This window comes from Pseudophryne corroboree, chromosome 9, assembly GCF_028390025.1.
Source record: "Pseudophryne corroboree isolate aPseCor3 chromosome 9, aPseCor3.hap2, whole genome shotgun sequence".
NCBI classification, from domain to species: Eukaryota; Metazoa; Chordata; class Amphibia; order Anura; family Myobatrachidae; genus Pseudophryne; species Pseudophryne corroboree.
The window spans coordinates 30,467,000-30,488,670 of record NC_086452.1 but is presented as its reverse complement, the minus strand read 5'-3'; the positions used below and the strand labels follow the sequence as shown (position 1 = coordinate 30,488,670).

Here is a 21,671-nt window from a genome sequence, read left to right as displayed (position 1 = left end):
ATGCAGTAAAGATTAGCAAAGGTCATACAAACTGGGGCGGATTCTAGTCAGACACAAACGCAGCCATGTCTTTTACCGCAGTTGTGTTTGTATGCTAATTCCACTACAGAGCCCTTCCCTGGCATACATCTGCAAGGACGGAGCACCCACTATGTCTAGAGATGCTGCAATGATGCTAAGTGCGTCTTTATATGCCACAAATGGTTGAAACTTTCACCAGCCCTATGCTAGTTGCAGATTATACGCAAGTGCGGCCTCCAACGTGAGCTATTTAGCACCTCTGTAGGCAACCACATTCAGTAACAAGACAGTATCACTTCAATAATGCGCCTGATAAGCCAACCCCTTGTAACCATCCAGGAATACCTAACACATTTCTAAAGCACTTCTTGCTGCGTGCATCTGAATCTTTACCGTTTCTCTGTACGAACACCATCGGGACGCACGAGCGGTACAACTTAGACGCATGCACAGACAAAAAAATATTGCAATAGAAAAAAGAAAAAAAACATATTGGCCCCCACAGGAAAATAACAGACTTGCTGCTGCAGGGAAAGAAGAAAAAACCCAAAACATTTTCACCGCACAGGAAGAAAAAAAAAAAAAACATTGGTCCCTAAAGAATAAAAAAAAACTAATTGGCCCCCACAGGAAAATAATACTTTGGCCCTCAACTGCAAAAAATAGGATTGTAATGACCTACCGGTAAATCCTTTTCTCGTACTCCATAAGGGATATTCGTACAATGGGGTATAGACGGTGTCCAAAGGAGCCGGTGCACTTTAAAATTCTTCAACTGGGTGTGCCGGCTCCTCCCCTCTATGCCCCCTCCCACAGGTAGTTATAGGTAAAACTGTGCCCGAAGGAGAAAGGACATATATGAGAGAAGGAACATAACAACAATGGCCCTCATTCCGAGTTGATCGCTCGCTAGCTGCTTTTAGCAGCAGTGCACACGCTAGGCCGCCGACCTTTAGGAGTGTATCTTAGCTTAACAGAAGTGCGAACGAAAGGTTAGCAGAACTGCTCGTAAAAATTTTCATGCAGTTTCTGAGTAGCTCGAAACTTACTCCTACCTTGCGATCACTTCACTCAGTTTAGTTCCTGCTTTGACGCCACAAACACGCCCTGCGTTCGGCCAGCCACTCCCCCGCTTCCCCAGGCACGCCTGTGTTTTAACCTGACACGCCTGCGTTTTTTTAGCACACTCCTGGAAAACGGCCAGTTACCACCCAGAATCACCCACTTCCTGTCAATCACTCATCGATCAACAGAGCGACAGAAAAGCGTCGCTCGACGTTGTGTAAAACTGCATAGTTTTGTGTGAAAGTACGTACTTGGCGCGTGCGTACTGCGGCCCGTACGCATGCGCAGAAGTGCCGTTTTTTTTTGCCTGATCGCTACGCTGCGAACAACGGCAGCTAGCGATCAACTCGGAATGAGGGCCATTGAGTGGTGAGATTTACACACCAATAACATAAAACGACCAGCAACGGCTGGTAACAAAACAGCAACAGCTGAACAGGTAACCATATAAGAGAAAACCTGCAGAAAAGTCAACGCACTGAGGCGGGCGCCCAATATCCCTTATGGACTATGAGAAAAGGATTTACAGGTAGGTAATTAAAATCCTGTTTTCTCTAGCATCCATAAGGGATATTGGGGAATTAGTACGATGGGGACGTCCCAAAGCTTCCAGAACGTGCGGAGAGGTCTGCAGCACCGCCTGCCCAAACTGGGTATCTTCTTTGGCCAGGGTATCAAACATGTAGAACTTCACAAAGGTGTTCTTCCCCGACCGGGTAGCAGCTCGGCATAGTTGCAAGGCCGAGACTCCACGGGCGGCTGCCCGTGAAGACCTCACCAATCTTTTAGAGTGGGCCTTCAGAGATTGTGGAACAGGTAAGGCTGCCGACACATAGGCCTGTTGGATAGTAAGCGTAAGCCAATGAGCAATGGACTGCTTTGAAGCAGGGCAACCCTTTTTCTGCGCATCATATATTACGGACAAGGAATCAGTCTTTCTGATCCGAGCAGTTCTCTTGACACAGATCTTTAAGGCTCGCACAGCATCCAATGCCTCCGGAGGGGCAGGAGTGCCAGAACTTGACGGGACAACAATTGGTTGATTCAAGCGGAAAGCAGAGACAACCTTTGGCAGGAACTGTTGCCAAGTCCTTAGCTCCGCTCTGTCCTTGTAAAAGACCAAGTAGGGACTTTTACACAAGAACGCCCCCAATTGTGAGACACGCCTAGCAGAAACCAGGGCCAATAACATCACTGTCTTCCACGTGAGATACTTGTCTACCGTCATCAGAGGTTCAAACAGGAGGACTGTAGAAATTCCAACACTACATTCAAGTCCCAGGGTGCCGTGGGCGGCACAAAAGGAGGTTGTATGTGAAGTACCCCTTGCATGAAGGTCTGACCTTCTGGCAACACTGCCAATTTCTTCTGGAAGAAAATTGAGAGAGCTGAAATCTGGACCTTAATGGAACCCAGACATAAACCCTTTTCCCCACCAGCCTGCAGGAAACGTCCCTAGTGGAACTCCACAGGCGGATACGTGCGTTCTTCGCACCAAGAGACATTTTCTCCAGAGATGATGATAGTGTTTTGACGTCACAGGTTTTCTGGCCTGAACCATGGTAGCAATAACCTTTTTGGAAAGGCCCTTGTGAGCTAGGATGTTTCGCTCAACCTCCATGCCGTCAAACGAAGTCACCGTAAGTCCGGGTAGACGAACCGTCCTTGTTGAAGAAGATCACTTCTCAGTGGCAGAGGCCAAGGGTCTTCGACGGACATGTCCAGAAGATCCGCGTACCACGCCCTCCGAGGCCATTCCGAGGCAATCAGAATTGCCTGGACTCCTTGATTCCTGATTCGCTTTAGCACCCTTAGGAGCAATGGAATCGGAGGAAACAGGTAGACCAGCCAGTAAGGCCAAGGCGACACCAGTGCATCTACTGCCCTCACCTGAGGGTCCCTGGTTCGTGAGCAATACCAACGAAGCTTCTTGTTGAGATGAAAAGCCATCATGTCTATTGTTGGGCAGCCCCACTGGTCGATGATCTGCTGAAACACCTGATGATGGAGCCTCCACTCTCCCGGCTGGAAATCGTGACGACTCAGGAAGTCCGCTTCCCAGTTGTCTATTCCCGGAATGAAGATCGCAGACATTCCTCTTGCATTTCTTTCTGCCCAGAGGAGTATTTTGACACCTCTCGCATGCAGGCCCTGCTTTTTGTCCCTCCTTGACGATTGATGTACGCCACTACCGTGGCGTTGGCGGACTGAACTTGGATCGCCCGATTCCTGAGCAGAGGAGAGGCCTGAATCAGAGCATTGTAGATCTCCCAAAGTTCCAGAATGTTGATCGGAAGTAGGGCTTCGTGGGCTGACCACCTGCCCTGCAACTGAGCCCCCTGGTTTACAGCTCCCCATCCTCTCAGACTCGCATCCGTCGTGAGGAGGATCCAATCCTGAAACTTCGACCTTCCAGTAGGTTGGAGGACTGCAGCCACCACAGGAGGGAAATCCTGGCCTGAGGTGACAGCCGTATTATCCGGTGCATCTGAAGATGTGATCCGGACCACTTGCTCAGGAGGTCCAATTGAAACGTTCTGGCATGGAACCTTCCATACTGGATCGCCTCATAGGAGGCTACCATCTTCCCCAACAATCTTATGCAAAGAAGGATGGATATTCAAGTAGGCCGGAGAACCATTCGGACCATCTCCTGAAGTGTTCGCGCTTTGTCCTCTGGGAGGAACACTTTCTGTGTCACAGTATCCAGCAACATTCCAGGAAACAGGAGCCGCTGGGTTGGCTCCAGGTGGGAATTCTGTAAATTGAGGATCCACCCATGGTGTGACAGAAGTTGGATAGTGCGGTCTATATGGAGCAATAAAAGCTCCCTGGATCCCGCTTTTATCAAGAGATCATCCAGATAAGGGACAACACTGACCCCCTGGACCCGAAGTTGGAACATCATATCTGCCATTACCTTTGTGAACACCCTCGGAGCTGTGGACAGGCCGAAGGGTAGCGCTTGAAACTGGTAGTGATCGTTCAGCAGGGCAAACCTCAGGTAAACCTGGCGAGGTGGCCAAATTGGGATATAAAGATAGTCTTCCTGGATATAGGGACGCCTATGAACTCCCGTTATTCCAGGCCCGCAATCATTGCTCGCAAGGATTCCGTCTTGAACTTGAAAAGCTTTAGGTAAGGGTTCAAGGATTTTAGATTCAAAATGTGCCTTACCGAACCGTCCGGTTTCGGTACCACGAACAGGTTGGAGTAATAACCCTTTCAGCGTTGTCGCAGTGGAACTGGAACAATGACCTGGGACTGGACCAATTTTAGGATGTCCTGTTGCAGTGTAACAATCGTATCCTCCAAAACTGGTAAGCTTGGTTTGAAAAATAGTTGGGGAGGAGCGCCATCGAACTCCAGCTTGTAGCCCTGAGAAATGAGGTCCTTTACAGAGGTATCCTGGCAGGAGCTTTCCCAGATGCGGCTGAAGTGACGCAGCCTAGCTCCCACCTCGAGATCCCCTCAGGTTGGTTGGGCACAGTCATGCTGAGGCCTTAGTGGAAGCTGAACTGGTGCCCTCCTGAGAACCTGCGATTGCTGTTTTTTTTGTCTTATCTCTGGTGCCTCTAGCCGCATTGGAGGCACTTCTGGCCCTAGATCAAAATCTTTTAGACCGAAAGGACTGGGTAGATGGTCCCGGGTAGGAACGTCTAGCCTGCGGGGCCCCAGAGGGTAGAAACGTGGATTTCCCCGCAGTAACTTTAGAAACCCACATATCCAATTCCACCCCAAAAAGCCAATCCCCTGAAAAAGGGAGAGACTTTACACTGCGCTTGGACTCTGTGTCTGCTATCCACTGACGCAACCACAAAGCTCTGCACGCCGACACGGTCATAGCAGTGGTCATAGCATTAATATAGCCTATCTCCTTGAGAGAGTCACACAGGACAGGTGCAGTGTCCTGAATGTGTTTTAGGAGAGTCACTGTAGTGACTAGGGACATATTCCCAGAGAGGCCCTCAAGAATTTGAGTAGCCCACGTATGAATGGCATGAGTCATCATGCAACCTGCTAGGACCAATCTTTGTGATACACCTGCTGCTGTGTAGATAGAATTCAGTGTAGTCTATTTTTCTATCCCCAGGGTCCTTTATGGTAAAGGAGCCCGGAGCTGGCAGTACCGTCTTTTTAGATAAGCGAGAGACTGATATGTCAACAATCTTCCCAGATTTTCCTACCTTAAGGAGCAAATGGGAAAGTGTGCAAAAACTGTCTTGACACTTGGAATTTTTTATCTGGACTTTTCCAGGCTAGCTTAAACAGGTCATCTAACTCTGCAGAATCAGGGAAAGGGACACTGAGTTTGTTCTGTGTTAAGAAAAAACGACTGCTGTGCGGCAGCGTCCTCTAGAGGGAGTTTTAACACGTCCCGTATAGCTAGGATGAGGGGTTCAATACCTTGTGTAGAAGGGGAATTCCCAGTAACAGGATCTAATTCCTCCCCCTCCTCCTGTGTCTCCTAATCAGAGTCTGAGAGTAAAGCAGGTAACCCACGCTTTTGTGGTCCTGATCTAGAGAGGGAGGGGGGGGAGCTGTGAACATCTGTCCTTGCAGCTAGGTCTGCAACAGTCTGCAGCACTTGTTGAGATTTTTGAGTATTAGCAGTGAGCTGAGATGACATATCTGACATCATGGATTTTATGGCACCTAGGCAGGAAGGCTCTTGACCCTCCCCCCCAAGCCCCCTCACGGATTTGTGAGGACTGACTGCATTGTTCACATGATATGGAAACAGACGAGAGGGAGAGAATCTGGTGTGACATACACTGCATATTTGGTGTTTTACCATGTTTACAGTAAACACTTATATACACATACACCCAGACAAGTAATACAATAGCAAGCCTGCCCTTACTGTATGTGAGAGAGAGACACAGAGAGAAGGGATCAGCACACCCAAGCTAAACAGCCCCAGTGAGGCTGCAAGCTGTTATATCACGGTGTAACACCGGAGTATTAGTCCTTTTTAGGACACAGATTGTGTACAATAGCGGCTCTCCCCCTTTGCTACACCCCTGTACCAGCTTTCCTGCGTATCCTGAGTGTCTGGATGAGCTGTGAGTGCCTGCTGCTGCCGCTGTAAGCAGTGGAAGGTGCCAAAATTCTGCTGGTCCCGCTCTGAAGAAGCTCCGCCCCCTGTAATGGCGCTGGAGCTTCAGTGATATTTATACTGGCAAAGTCTCCCTAAAAGTGTAAAACATCACATTAGTGCTAGTTTTCACTGCCAGTGTACACAGGGGGGCTATAGCGGGTCCCCCGCAGGAGGGTCCCGTATGCCGCCCCAAGAACCGGCGGACCCCCCTAGCGGGGCCCCCGGTTTGTACTCACCACTGTCGTCACCTTAAGGCAATGTTAGGGGTGTGTGGCGTGCTGCGATTGTGACCGCCAAGGCGCAGTGCCCCGCTGTACAACAACCTCTCAGGATGGTGGTCCTGCAGCAGGGAAGTGGCTCTGACACCTTACAGAGGCCGGTGATCGCCCCCCCTAACTAGAAAAATAAGATTTTACTTACCGGTAAATCTATTTCTCGTAGTCCGTAGAGGATGCTGGGGACTCCGTAAGGACCATGGGATAGACGGGCTCCGCAGGAGACATGGGCACTTTAAGAAAGAATTTAGTTCCTGGTGTGCACTGGCTCCTCCCTCTATGCCCCTCCTCCAGACCTCAGTTAGAGAAACTGTGCCCAGAGGAGACGGACATTACGAGGAAAGGATTTTGTTAATCCAAGGGCAAGATTCATACCAGCCACACCGTATAACTTGTGATAACTACCCAGTTAACAGTATGAAACAACATATCATCAGTTCAAGACCGATGCAACTATAACATAACCCTTATCGAAGCAATAACTACATACAAGTATTGCAGAAGAAGTCCGCACTTGGGACGGGCGCCCAGCATCCTCTACGGACTACGAGAAATAGATTTACCGGTAAGTAAAATCTTATTTTCTCTAACGTCCTAGAGGATGCTGGGGACTCCGTAATAACCATGGGGATTATACCAAAGCTCCCAAACGGGCGGGAGAGTGCGGATGACTCTGCAGCACCGATTGAGCAAACATGAGGTCCTCCTCAGCCAGGGTATCAAACTTGTAGAATTTTGCAAAAGTGTTTGAACCCGACCAAGTAGCAGCTCGACACAGCTGTAGTGCCGAGACCCCCCGGGCAGCCGCCCAAGAAGAGCCCACCTTCCTAGTGGAATGGGCCTTGACCGATTTTGGTAACGGCAAACCAGCCGTAGAATGCGCTTGCTGAATCGTGTTACAAATCCAGCGAGCAATAGTTTGCTTTGAAGCAGGGGCACCAATCTTGTTGGATGCATACAGGACAAACAGCGCTTCAGTTTTCCTGACTCTAGCCGTTCTGGCTACGTAAATTTTCAAAGCCCTGACCACATCAAGTAACTCGGAATCCTCCAAGTCACGTGTAGCCACAGGCACCACAATAGGTTGGTTCATATGAAAAGATGAAACCACTTTTGGCAGAAATTGCGAACGGGTCCGCAATTCTGCTCTATCCATATGGAAAACCAAATAGGGGCTTTTATGTGACAAAGCCGCTAATTCAGACACTCGCCTAGCCGAAGCCAAGGCTAATAACATGACCACCTTCCACGTGAGATATTTCAACTCCACCGTTTTAAGTGGTTCAAACCAGTGTGACTTTAGGAAACTTAACACCACGTTAAGATCCCAAGGTGCCACCGGAGGCACAAAAGGAGGCTGAATATGCAGCACTCCCTTTACAAAAGTCTAAACTTCTGGGAGAGAAGCAAATTCTTTTTGAAAGAAAATGGATAGGGCCGAAATCTGGACCTTAATGGAACCTAATTTAAGGCCCAAATTCACTCCAGATTGTAGGAAGTGAAGGAAACGACCCAGATGGAATTCTTCCGTAGGAGCATTCTTGGTCTCACACCAAGAAACATATTTTCGCCATATACGGTGATAATGTTTTGCTGTTACTTCCTTCCTAGCCTTTATCAGCATAGGGATAACCTCAACCGGAATGCCTTTTTCTGCTAGGATCCCGCGTTCAACCGCCATGCCGTCAAACGCAGCCACGGTAAGTCTTGGAACAGACAGGGTCCCTGTTGCAACAGGTCCTGTCTTAGAGGAAGAGGCCACGGATCTTCTGTGAGCAGTTCCTGCAGATCTGGATACCAGGTCCGTCTTGGCCAATCTGGAACAATGAGGATTGTTCTCACTCCATTTCTTCTTACTATCCTCAACATCTTTGGTATGAGAGGAAGAGGAGGAAATACATAGACTGACCGGAACACTACCGTCTACCGCTACTGCCTGAGGGTCTCTTGACCTGGCACAATACCTCTGTAGCTTTTTGTTGAGGCGGGACGCCATCATGTCTATCTGTGGCAGTTCCCACCGACTCACAATCTGTGCGAAGACTTCTGGATGAAGTCCCCACTCTCCCGGGTGTAGGTCGTGTCTGCTGAGGAAGTCTGCTTCCCAGTTGTCCACTCCCGGAATGAACACTGCTGACAGTGTGCTTACATGATTCTCCGCCCAGCAAAGAATTCTGGTGGCTTCCGCCATTGCCACTCTGCTCCTTGTGCCGCCTTGGCGGTTTACATGAGCCACTGCGGTGATGTTGTCTGACTGGATCAGAACTGGTCGGTCGCGAAGTAAGGTCTCCGCTTGACGTAGGGCGTTGTATATGGCCCTTAGCTCCAGGATGTTGATGTGAAGACAAGTCTCTTGACTTGACCAAAGACCCAGGAAATTTCTTCCCTGTGTGACTGCTCCCCAACCTCAGAGGCTTGCGTCCGTGGTCACCAGGATCCAGTCCTGAATGCCGAATCTGCGGCCCTCGAGAAGGTGAGCACTCTGCAGCCACCACAGTAGTGGCACCCTGGCCCTGGGGGACAGGGTGATCAACCGATGCATCTGAAGATGTGACCCGGACCACTTGTCCAGTAGGTCCCATTGGAAAGTCCTCGCATGGAACCTGCCGAAGGGAATGGCCTCGTATGACGCCACCATCTTTCCCAGGACTCGAGTGCAATGATGCACTGACACCTGTTTTGGTTTCAATAGGTTCTTGACCATAGTCATGAGTTCCTGGGCCTTCTCTATCGGGAGATAAACCCTCTTCTGGTCCGTGTCCAGAATCATGCCCAAGAAGGGCAGACGAGTCGTAGGAACCAACTGCGACTTTGGAATATTGAGAATCCAGCCGTGTTGCTGTAACACTTTCAGTGAAAGAGATACGCTGTTCAGCAACTGCTCTCTTGATCTCGCTTTTATGAGGAGATCGTCCAAGTACGGGATAATTGTGACATCTTGTTTCCGCAGGAGCACCATCATTTCCGCCATTACCTTGGTGAAAATCCTCGGGGCCGTTGAGAGACCAAATGGCAACGTCTGAAATTGGTGATGACAATCCTGTACCACAAATCTTAGGTACGCCTGATGAGGTGGATAAATGGGGACATGAAGGTACGCATCCTTTATGTCCAGTGACACCATAAAATCCCCCCCTTCCAGGCTTGCGATGACCGCTCTTAGCGATTCCATCTTGAACCTTTTCAAGTATAGGTTCAGAGATTTTAAATTCAATATGGGTCTGACCGAACCGTCCGGTTTCGGGACTACAAACATGGTCGAATAATAACCCCTTCCCTGTTGAAGGAGGGGAACCTTGACCACCCCCTGCTGAAGATACAAATTTTGTATTGCGTTTAACACTATTTCCCTCTCTTGGGGGGGAAGATGGTAGGGCCGATTTGAAATACCGGCGAGGAGGCACCTCTTCGAATTCCAGCTTGTAACCCTGAGACACAATTTCTATTGCCCAAGGATCCACCTGGGAGTGAACCTACATGTGGCTGAAATTCCGAAGACGTGCCCCCACAGGGCCCGGCTCCGCCAGTGGAGCCCCAGCGTCTGCGGTGGATTTTGTAGAGGCCGGTGAGGACTTCTGTTCCTGGGAACTAGCTGAGTTGTGCAGCTTCTTTCCTCTGCCCCTACCTCTGGCAAGAAAGGACGCACCTCGGACTTTGTTGTTTCTTTGTGAACGAAAGGACTGCATTTGATAATACGGTACCCTCTTAGGCTGTGAGGGAACATAAGGCAAAAAATTTGACTTTCCAGCTGTAGCTGTGGAGACCAGGTCCGAGAGACCTTCCCCGAACAATTCCTCACCCTTGTAAGGTAAAACCTCCATATGGCTTTTTGAGTCGGCATCACCTGTCCATTGCCGAGTCCACAGGACCCTTCTGGCAGAAATCGACATAGCGTTTATTCTAGAACCCAGTAGACTAATGTCTCTTTGAGCATCTCTCATATATAGGACAGCGTCTTTTATATGCCCCAGGGTCAATAATACAGTATCCTTATCTAGGGTATCCAATTCCTCAGATAAGGTATCTGTCCATGCCGCTACAGCACTACACACCCAGGCCGACGCAATTGCCGGTCTTAGTAAGGTACCCGAATGTGTACAAATGGACTTCAGGGTAACCTCCTGTTTGCGATCAGCAGCATCTTTGAGGGTAGCCGTATCCTGGGATGGCAGGGCTACCTTTTTGGATAAGCGTGTTAAAGCTTTGTCCACCCTAGGGGAGGATTCCCATCGTAACCTATCCGTTGGCGGGAAAGGATACGCCATAAGAATCCGTTTGGAAATCTGCAGTTTTTTATCTGGAGATTCCCAAGCTTTTTCACTAAACTCAGTGGTTCCCAAACTTCGGTGAGTCACGGCACCCTGGAGTGTCAGATTTTTTTTTCACGGCACCCCTAGGCCACAAGTTTCTTATTGAGAAATTTAGAAAAAAATATTATATTAAGTAAATTATGTTTATATGTCATCCTTACGGTCAGTTATGTGGTGAGGGACAAGATTTGCTTCTGTTTGTCCACATATTTTATAACTGGAAGCCATCAGCACTGGTTTTGCCTATTAAATTGACAATAAATAGTTTGAATTGGTCCTTGACCACCAACCTGAGGCACCCCTGCAAGTGTCCCGCGGCACCCCAGGGTGCCACGGCACACAGTTTGGGAACCACTGACTTAACTCATTCAGTTCGTGTGAGGGGGGAAAAGTTACCTCAGGCTTCTTTCCCTTATACATTGTCAAAGTCGAAAAATATCCTGATACATATGCCTTGTACTAACCCCTCATGCACATGCCCGCTGCACGTGCACACGCTCTGCCGTGCGTGCACATATCAGCAATTTGCGTAAGATCGCTCCGGCAATCACGCGCGGTGTATGCGCATTTACGGTAGAGTTTGTAAGCGTCTAGCGTGCGACTCGATCATAGCATATTTAACCCAAATAGCGTATATTTTAGTAAATATGCCCCTAGACAATGTTAGCAAGTATGTTTAGTTTAAACTGTTCCTGGACAGAGAGATTCCTCTTTGCATGATAGGAAGGGTCAGACAAAGGTTGAAAGGTGGTGTCTAGTATCCAGCTGTAGGGTATTTTATGAGTAACATTCCGATGCTAGTTAGGAAAGGATCGCTCGCTCCTGCGTACAGTTATGCACAAAAGTAATTTATGAACACATATTGTATTTGCAATAAATTACACATGCGGCGGGAATCCTGAGGATACCTCCCACCAGAGCAGTTGGAGAAAGACACAGCCCACCTGTTCAAATCCACCTATGACCTTTGCTATAATGTGGAGACATATTCCTGTGTCCAATGAACAATGAGATTGTAGGGACCATTGTGTTGTGAATGTATGTTGTGTATATAAAGACCACCATTGCCTGTCCAGTCACTCACTCTCTCTGAAGGCTTTCTCTCTGAATGCTGAGGGCTGGATCCAGGACGCGCTTGCGAATCATCCCCACGTATGTATTATTCTCTGTAGCCATTTTGTTATCCATTCTGTTCGCCATTTGTTCTCATTGTGTTCTCATTCTGTCCGCTCTTGTTTGCGATACTTCGCTATTGTTCATGTATATTCTGTTATTCTGTTTAGATTTCTCTGTTAGTTTGTAGTGTATGACTTGTATTGTGTTTCCCCTTTTTCTCTAAATGATCCACGGCAGTGTTAGAACTGCTGCGGTTTTAAATCCAAACCAGGTTTTGTGTTTTCATTGTTTATTACAAAGGGCTTTAGTGACTCAATTGCTCAAACACCATACACATTGTTTTAAAGGTTCTAATCATTACATCTATCCGGTAATTGGTTATTAAGGTTTAAAGTATAAGTATCTTCTCACTGTGTCTTATTAGCAAGGTTTAAAAGGTTAACCACTGTGTGTGCGCCCGCAGTGTGTAATCCGTACACACAGCGCAGCGTGCGTACGCCAAGTGCGTATCACGTGCAGGACTCTGTACGCAAATAGCGTACAAGTGCATAGCACGTGCACGTGGTCTAGCGGCCATAACGGCTCCACGGTATTAGTATATAGCTTCATGTTTAAAGGTAATAATTGACATTATCAACATATACACCCTCGTGTCAGGGACAGGGGTTTCCTCTGTGATGTGCAAAACATCCTTTATTGCTATAATCATATATCGAAGGGATTTAGCCAATTTTGGCTGTAACTTTGCATCATCGTAATCGACACTGGAGTCAGAATCCATGTCGGTATCTGTGTCAACAATTTGGGATAGTGGGCGCTTATGAGACCCTGACGGTCCCTGCGACATAGGGTCAGGCATGTGTTGAGACCCTGACTGCCCCAATGCATCAGCCTTGTCAAATCTTTTATGCAAGGAATTAACATTATCATTTAAAACCTTCCACATATCCATCCAATCAGGTGTCGGCGCCGTCGGCGGAGACACCACATTCATTTGCTCCCTCTCCTCTCCCACATAGCCTTCCTCATCAGACATGTCGACACAAGCGTACCGACACACCACACACACAGGGAATGTCCTTTCTGAAGACAGTTCCCTCACCAGGCCCTTTGGAGAGACAGAGAGAGAAAATGCAAGCACACACCCCAGCGCTATAATATCCCAGGAATAACACTAACTTAAATGTTAACCAGGTAGCTGCTGTATGTTATAGTTTTTGCGCCTAATTATGTGCCCCCCCCCCTCTCTTTTCAACCCTCTTCTACCGTGTATCAGCAGGGGAGAGCCCGGGGAGCTTCCTCAGCGGTGCTGTGGAGAAAAAATGGCGCTGGTGAGTGCTGAAGGAGAAGCCCTGCCCCCTCGGCGGCGGGCTTCTGTCCCGCTTAAACAGTAATTTTGGCGGGGGCTCATACATATATACAGTGCCCAGCTGTATATATATGTGTTCTTTTTGCCAATATGAGGTCCCAAATGCTGCCCAGGGCGCCCCCCCCAGCGCCCTGCACCCTTACAGTGACCGGAGTATGTGAGGTGTGTGGAGCAATGGCGCACAGCTGCAGTGCTGTGCGTTACCTCTAGTGAAGATCATGAAGTCTTCTGCCGCCTGTGAGGTCTTCTTTTCTTCTCATACTCACCCGGCTTCTGTCTTCCGGCTCTGCGAGGGGGACGGCGGCGCGGCTCTGGGACGGACGGCGAGGGTGAGATCCTGCGTACCAATCCCTCTGGAGCTAATGGTGTCCAGTAGCCTAAGAAGCAGGACCTAGCTTCGGAGAGTAGGGTTGCTTCTCTCCCCTCAGTCCCTCGATGCAGGGAGTCTGTTGCCAGCAGAGCTCCCTGAAAATAAAACACCTAACAAAATAGGGATTTTTGTTTACTTACCGTAAAATCTCTTTCTCTGATTCCATCTGGGGGACGCTGCGCCATTACTTGTGGGTTAGAGGTGTGTGGTTGTGGAGTTTGGCACAGAACTATTAAAACCTGACTCCTCCCCCCTCTAACCCCTCCCATTTCCTTCCTGCCTAGCCAGCACCTCAGTTAACGTTTAGCCAAGCCAAAGGAGATAGACCGAAAAAAATTAACTGGTTAAACCAGACAACATATGGGAGGGATCGCAGCGTCCCCCAGATGGAATCAGAGAGAGAGATTTTACGGTAAGTAAACAAAAATCCCTATTTCTCTTTCATCCATCTGGGGGACGCTGCGCCATTACTTGTGGGATTTCCCAAAGCAAGCAAATGAGAGGAGGGAGACATAGACGGCATAGCCGTCCGCCAAATTTGACGCCCAACAGGGGCAGTCTCCAAACCGAAAGTGTTAGAAGGGTAAAACCTTTTTAAAACATATGCACAAACGACCAGGTCGCCGCCCTACACGACTGCTCAATAGACGCAGCCCCGCGAACATCTCAAGAAGCTCCAATAGCTGGAGTCGAAGGAGCTTGAATCGAGTCAGGAACTGAAACATTAGAAGACTGTGTGATGGTCGTAGTTACCCAACAAGTCACTGTGTACTTGGAATCCGGCCAATCTCGTTTGGACGCAGCCATTAAAAACCAACAATGCATCCGTACGACGGATAGAATTCGTACGAGATAAATAAATCCGTAAGGCCCTAAGCACATCTAAAAGAGCCAAATGGGAATCCTCCCCGGAAGGAGGAGGAGTAAACGCTGAAAGGACAATGTCCTGATTTAGATGAAACGCTGACACAACCTTCGGAAGGAAGGAAGGTTTTGTTCGCAGAACCACCCGATCATCATGAAAACCCAACAAGGGTGGTCTGCAAGAAAGAGCTGCCAATTTAGATGCTCATCTTTTGGAGGCAATTGTCAATCGGAAGACATTGAACGTTATAAACCGCAATTGTGCAGATTCCAAAGGTTGAAATGGAGATTTCTGAAAAGCCGTAAGGACTAAGTTAAAGTCCCAGGGAGGAACCAAAAAAATAAAGGTGGCTGAATCCGAAGAACTCCCTGAAGGAACGTCTGAACTTCTGGAATGATAGCCAGTCTCCTATGAAGTAGAACCGATAAGGTAGAAACTTGACCCCATTAGTGAAGAAGTCTCAGATCCTTATTGAGACCCTCCTGAAGAAAAGATAACAGATGAGGAAACTCTAAACACATCCGGTGTTAAACCACGCTTTTCACACCAAGCAATGTAAATACGCCACACTCCGTGGTAAATTCCAGAAGCCACCGGTTATCTAGCCTGAATCATCGTTTACTCAACAGGACGAGAAAAAACTTTTTCCGCTTAAAATGTTGGATTCAAGAACCAAGCCGTCAAAGTCAGCCGACCCAACCTGTGTGGTGACATGGTCCTTGAATCATAAGATCTGGAGCAGAGGGGGTCGGGATGGTTTCTCGACGACCCTATTGTGCAGAAGAGTGTACCACTGTCATCGTGGCCAATCTGGGTCCACCAGAATGATTGGAAGACCTTCTCTCTGAACGCGTTTAAGCAGACGTGGAATCAGTGGAAATGGTGGAAACACATATCCCAGTTGAAAGTGCCACAGCGCCGTCAGTGCATTGATTAGAATTGCTTAAGGGTCCTGAGCACGCGACCCGCAGAGAGGAGGTTTATTGTTGAGACAAGATGCCATCAGATCTACATCGGGTATCCCCCCTAAAATCTTTCAGAGAAAAAAATCTGTGTCTGTACTCCACAGGCACAAAACTAAAACTGAGGTGCTGGCTAGGCAGGAAGGAAATGGGAGGGGTTAGAGGGGGGAGGAGTCAGGTTTTAATAGTTCTGTGCCAAACTCCACAACCACACACCTCTAACCCACAAGTAATGGCGCAGCGTCCCCCAGATGGATGAAAGAGAAATACTTTCTATCAGTAAACTCAGGAGAGCTCACTGAAAAGCACCCAGCTCCTCTGGGCACAGTATCAAACTGAGGTCTGGAGGAGGGGCATAGAGGGAGGAGCCAGTGCACACCAGGAACTAAATTCTTTCTTAAAGTGCCCATGTCTCCTGCGGAGCCCGTCTATCCCATGGTCCTTACGGAGTCCCCAGCATCCTCTAGGACGTTAGAGAAAGTGCAGGTATACTGTTGCCCAAACAGCATATCGAAAATAATAAAGTTTTAAAAGAAACTGAAGAAAACTCTCTGGAGCTCAGAGTGTGCATCCTCTCCTGAGGGCACTTTTTTCTAAACGGTCTGTGGAAGGGGGCAATAGAGGGGAGGAGCCAGCACACCCAGTGAAGAAATTTAAAGTGCACCGGCTCCTTTGTACCCCGTCTATACCAATCATACTAATTCCCCAATATCCCTTACAGATGATAGAGAAAATATTGTAGTGGCCTCCATATTTGTAATACAATTTCTGATCACCATACAATTTCATTAACTTATTCATAATTCACCCTAGCTCATAAAATTATTAGATGGGTGTGGTATGAAAGATCGACAGTATCTAGATAGACAGTCAATAGGTCGACCCCATCTGGCCGACATGCATTCGGTGTCATTTTATATGTTTAACCATATGGGACCCCAATTAGTGAAAACGTGTACTCTTGCGGGCTTGCATCGCTCGCCATGCTTCAGCAAGGTAGATCGCTCTTCTAACGCTGCGCTCGCTACAGGTTACTATTCCCAACTGTAGCCCTTGTTAATGGTAAATAAAAACATGAAGGAAACAAAAAAAAAGGGTGCGTTGATCATTGTCATGTGGATCTTATCAACCCGTCGGCCTTAAGCACTGTCTACTTTTTACATGTCAATCTTTTGTACCTGTCGACCTACTGACTGACGAGCCATCATCCGGATACCTTACTAATTAACCCCACATCTTCAATTACTTTCATCCATGTTCTTTATCCCTCTAATTAACTCCGTCCGTCTCATCTACAGAACCCCTTCATCCTCATAAGAGAAATTATTACCTTCCCTGAACTATACCCATTCCTCCCTATAACGCAACCCAGTGCTTCCCAAATACAGTCCTCAGGTCATCCCAACAGTCCAGGTTTTAAGGATTTCCACGGTTAGGGACTGGTGACTTAATTAGTACCGAAGTTGATTGTAAGATCTGTGCACAAGCAGGGTTATCCCTAAAACCTGGAACGAATTTGGGAAACAATGCCGTAACCTATTGATGATCATATTCTCCTTCTGTTGCAGTCACGCGGGGGAAAAGTGGGGTGAAGAGAACTTTGGGGTCTATTTAAAAGGCAGTGAAAATATGTTTAGCAGTGCTAAAAGGCTTTTTCACACTCTCTCACTATTCACGTAGCGGGTTAATGGAAGATTTCCACTGTGGTCTCCCGTTTTTCATTTCTGATTCTCTGTATAGTATGGGGAAAGCAAGCAGCACGCTGTGCAATATGCAGTGCTAAGCTCCGCTTACTGAAGCTCATAGCAAAATGCCATCCACACACAGCTTAAATCAGCCTCATTAGAGAAAAGCAGGGAAGTTTAATTACCTTCTGCTTTCTCCCCGTTTTTGCATATTGCTCTTCCCCTTAGTATTAACCAGTGGCCTTAGTTCTGTATGTGTGCGGTGATTACAGTAGTCAAGCATGAAATTAAAAAGTGTATATATATTTTGTTAATAGAAATAAAATTGGTAATTGCCCTAAACAGTCTCTTCCCCCAGCGGGGACCTTACCACTTGTCCGGTGGTCCAGTCCGCCCGTCCCTGTGGTTGCAGTTTTGTGATTAACCAATAGGTTACAGTCAGTTCCAGCATGTGCCTACCGTGAGTGCTGTGCAATTTCCCATTGGCCGATAAGAAACATCCAACTTAACCAATTAATTATCAATGCTGCACATCGACCAATAGGAAAGCAGGGGTTCCCAGCCAGTCACAGCCCATGCTATACATTATACTGCAGGAAGAACAAATAATATGATGAGAAGCTCAACCATCAGCATACAATGGACTTAACAATAGGGGCGACACTATTCAGTGTGATGTCCTACAGGAGCTTTGCGGGATAGTAAAGATAAGAAACATTGCTTATTTTTGATCGCACCTCATACTTTAATGTGGTGTATTCAGACACAGAATACAATTGGGATATGATGTAAGATCATTTAAAGAAAATACCTTAAGTTTATAAATATACGTCTGCTTTGGAAACAATGTATACACTAAGGGGGTCATTCAGAGTTGATCGCAGCCAGCAACTTTTTGCTGCTGGTGCGATCAACTAGTCCACACCTATGGGGGAGTGTATTTTAGCTTAGTAGGGCTGCGATCGCTTGTGCAGCCCTGCTAAGCTAAAAAAATTTCAAGCAAAAGATGACTAGCCCTGGACATTCTTACCCTGTGCGACAATCCCTGCGATGCTGGGGCCGGCTTTGACGTCAGACATCCGCCCTCCGTTCTTCTGGACACGCCTGCGTTTTACTCACCACTCCCCGAAAACGGCTCCAAACGGTCCGGATCCGCCCTGGCATGCCTCCTTCCGGTCAATCTTCTTTGCGGTCGGCTCTGCGACCGATTCCTTTGTAAGCCGGGCAACGTCGCGCACACGCACTGCGGCCGCCGCGCATGCCGCACCCGTTCGCACTGCAGCGATAAACCGCTGCGTGCGAACGGGTCAGAATGACCCCCTAAATTCATTAGAAAAGCAGTATGCCTTGTGCATTTATATTTTCAAAAAGAGTAACATCTCTATAATTAAATAGCTTTTTATCATTATGAACTAACCAATTCTTCCAAAACGGCCAGCTGTCCAATCGCGTCTGGTATTTCCTCCAACTGGTTGTGCTGGATGAGAAGGCTCTTGAGATTGTGCAGCTGGGCCAGCTCTCCCGGAAGCACTTTCAGCTTATTGTGACTGGTGATCAGGGAAACACATAAGGAGACGTCACAATTTAAAGAAGGGGGGGGGGGGAGCAATTTTAATGATAAAAGAAAAACATAGAAATTCCAACTTTAAAAAAAACAAAAAAAACAAAGGACAATGAAGCGTGAACAAATCCTTGCATTACACAAAAAGCATCATACAGTATTATATATTTATAGTACTTAATATACAGAATAGGATGCCAGAGATATGGGAACAGAACATACCTAATATTCAGCTTCTGTATGTTAATCAGTTCTCCGATGGCGCTGGGAAGCTCCGTCAGCAGATTGTCATGTACCTAGGAATAGAAATCCGCATTTAATTCTGGCCGTGTCTTTAACTTCTAGTTACCGACAATGTATCTACTTTCGTTTATAGATTTGTCCTAATCTCTAGTTAACTTGAGTAATACTAAATTAGGGATGGACATCGGAAAATTATTGGATAGCAACATTCAATTTTCCCAAACCACTGCAAATCCCAAGTTAGCAAGGGTTGCCAGTCATCGGACGCTCCTGGCAGGTGGCATATAGGAGGTGACTGCGTCTGCAGTACAGTGCATCTGTGCATTTGCAAAGCTCTGGCTTCTTCTGTGAATGCACAGTTTTACCATCAACGGTTTAGATGGCAACTAGTCATCACATTGAAACACTAATGTAGCCTGGGCAGGATGAACATGGTGTCGAAACAATTTATACTAAAAGAAACCTTTTACTAGAATGTAACAAAGTGACACAATGGTCCTTCAATTCCAAAATGTCAAAACAGCAGATGTAACAAAATACACAGATCTCAGGATGTAGAATTGTCAGGCTCCGATATTAGTTATTCTAGTCTGAATAAAAATGTGACATTACCAGATCGGTCAGGGTAAACAGCATGACTTCAATTGAATAAATAAATAATCCAAGTTCCTAATGTGATGCTGATGGTATTCAGTGCTTTTGCTTTACCACTGTACTTGGTATTTTTTCATACTAATATGAAAAAAAGGTCTCAAGTAATAGCTGTCTTGGCCGTTATCAAATTACCCGCGGAGCTATCCAATTAGCCCCGATAAGCCGAGGCACGGTTTATCAGGAATTTTGTTTCACCTGCCTCTTTTATTTTATTTTATTTTTTACATGCGATTTAATTGGATAGCCTGTAAAAACATATTGGTGAAACATTGGGAAAAACTGCGAAAAACTCACATTTTTCACACCCAATGTTTTACCACATCTAATTGGATACCCCCCTGTGTCTTTGTTAAACAATCTCGGAGCTCATTCCCATAGCAACGAACATCAAGGTTAAGGTACCTATCCTCTAACAATAACAAACAGTGGGTAAGGGGGATGCCGCGGTCCACAGCTATTACTTTTCGTACCAAGGAATCAGTGGAGTCGATTCAATTCAGCGACAGTTGAATAGCGCCGGGAATTAGCTCCCGACGCTATTCAATTCAGCTAAAGTTAAGTCGGCGAATGCCCGTTCTTGCGGATTTAACAGGTTGTTTTGTCGGGAGAACGGGCATTCTCCGACTTAACTACCCGCGGCGATGCTGATTCCAGACAGAATCAGCCTCGCGGCAGCACTTTTGTCTGTTTTCTTCTCTCACCCACCCAGGGGTGAAAGAAGAATTCTCGACAATTGAGGGTAACTAGTCGCTGTATTGAATAGCGCCGGGAGCTAATTCCCGGCGCTATTCAACTGTTGCTGAATTGAATCGACCCCACTGTGGTACAGTAAAAGCACCAAACACCACCAGGCTGTATCACATTAGGAACATGGATTATTTATTCAATTGAATTTACCATGTTTTCATACTGCCCTGGCTACATTAGTGGTTCATGTTTATAATCTGTCACACATAAGGACTCCTACTGATCGCCCAGTTAATTAATCCGCCATCACCACCTGAGCGTAGCGCACACCCTGAATATAGTTTCTAACTAGGTTGGTCACCTATTGCGCAGCAGCTTGCCTAAACCACAGTTACCTAGAACGCTTGGTGTGCAGGTACACAACATTAATTTCTAGTCATCACACTGAATGATTTGATGTCGGAAGCTTCCGATGTCCATCCCTATATCAAGTTACAGAGTATACGTTTCTCAAATATCTTAATCTTGTGACAAGCTGCCTGTTAACCGACGCATTTCACCATTCTCCAGGACCATAACTCAAACTCTGACTGGAGAGACAGCGTTTGAGTAGTGTATAGCACAAATTCTGGAGACTAGAATAAAATAATCCACCTGAGCTCAATGGACTCGCCGTCCCTTGGTTTGCAGATTGTTCACTGATGTGCGGGAAGACGATGAAGACCAGTCACTATTTTATACACTTCACCGCTCTAAGCTAGTGTTGATTTGTAAATATTAGCAGACCAGCGTAATGCTGCAGCCCAGGCTACAATGTATTGACAGCTCCCACTGGTGCCATCTACAAAAAATGGCTGAAGCCACCCAGGGTTATACTGCAGAACAGTCTAGCACCAAAGATCTCTATAAATTATAGTCATGTAGATTGCAAGTTTAACGCAGACTTACATCTAATACCACAAGAGCAGGAAGCAGCCGGATCTCTTCAGACAGTGACTGCAGTTTATTTGAAGCCAGAACCAGCTTTGTCAGATCAGTCTGTTCCCACCACCGGTCAGACCCGTCGAACTGCACGCTCGTCTTGGCCTCTTCCGGTGTATCCAAATTAATTCTCCAAACACTCACTGGAACTAGACAGGGCGACATGAAAATACATATCAGTATTATAACAGGAACACTGAAATGCGAGCACCTGGTCAAGAATAACCCCTCACCCGTCTGTCTACTCCTCCCCTTTAGAAGGTAATCTCTCACGAGCAGGGCCCTCTTCCCCCATGTGCTTATACTTTTTCTTACTTTAATATTCTTCAACTGCACCAATTCCAGCAGTCCCCTGCCACCTGATACTTATTCCAGCGTCATCTACTGATGTAGCAATGTTTATTTA

General features: G+C 47.1%; 1 protein-coding gene across 2 annotated transcripts in view; it reads right to left on the bottom strand.

The window, feature by feature from the left end:
* The window catches only part of LRRC40 (leucine rich repeat containing 40), a 146,126-nt gene that overhangs the window by 114,427 nt on the left and 10,028 nt on the right, over positions 1-21,671 (bottom strand). For both annotated transcript variants that reach the window (XM_063939104.1, XM_063939103.1), the window contains exons 2-4: positions 21,233-21,414; positions 18,923-18,996; positions 18,557-18,686 (exon numbers count right to left, since the gene is read on the bottom strand). In XM_063939104.1, the coding sequence (XP_063795174.1) occupies positions 18,557-18,686; positions 18,923-18,996; positions 21,233-21,414 (386 nt within the window). The remainder of the gene's footprint in view (positions 1-18,556; positions 18,687-18,922; positions 18,997-21,232; positions 21,415-21,671) is intronic.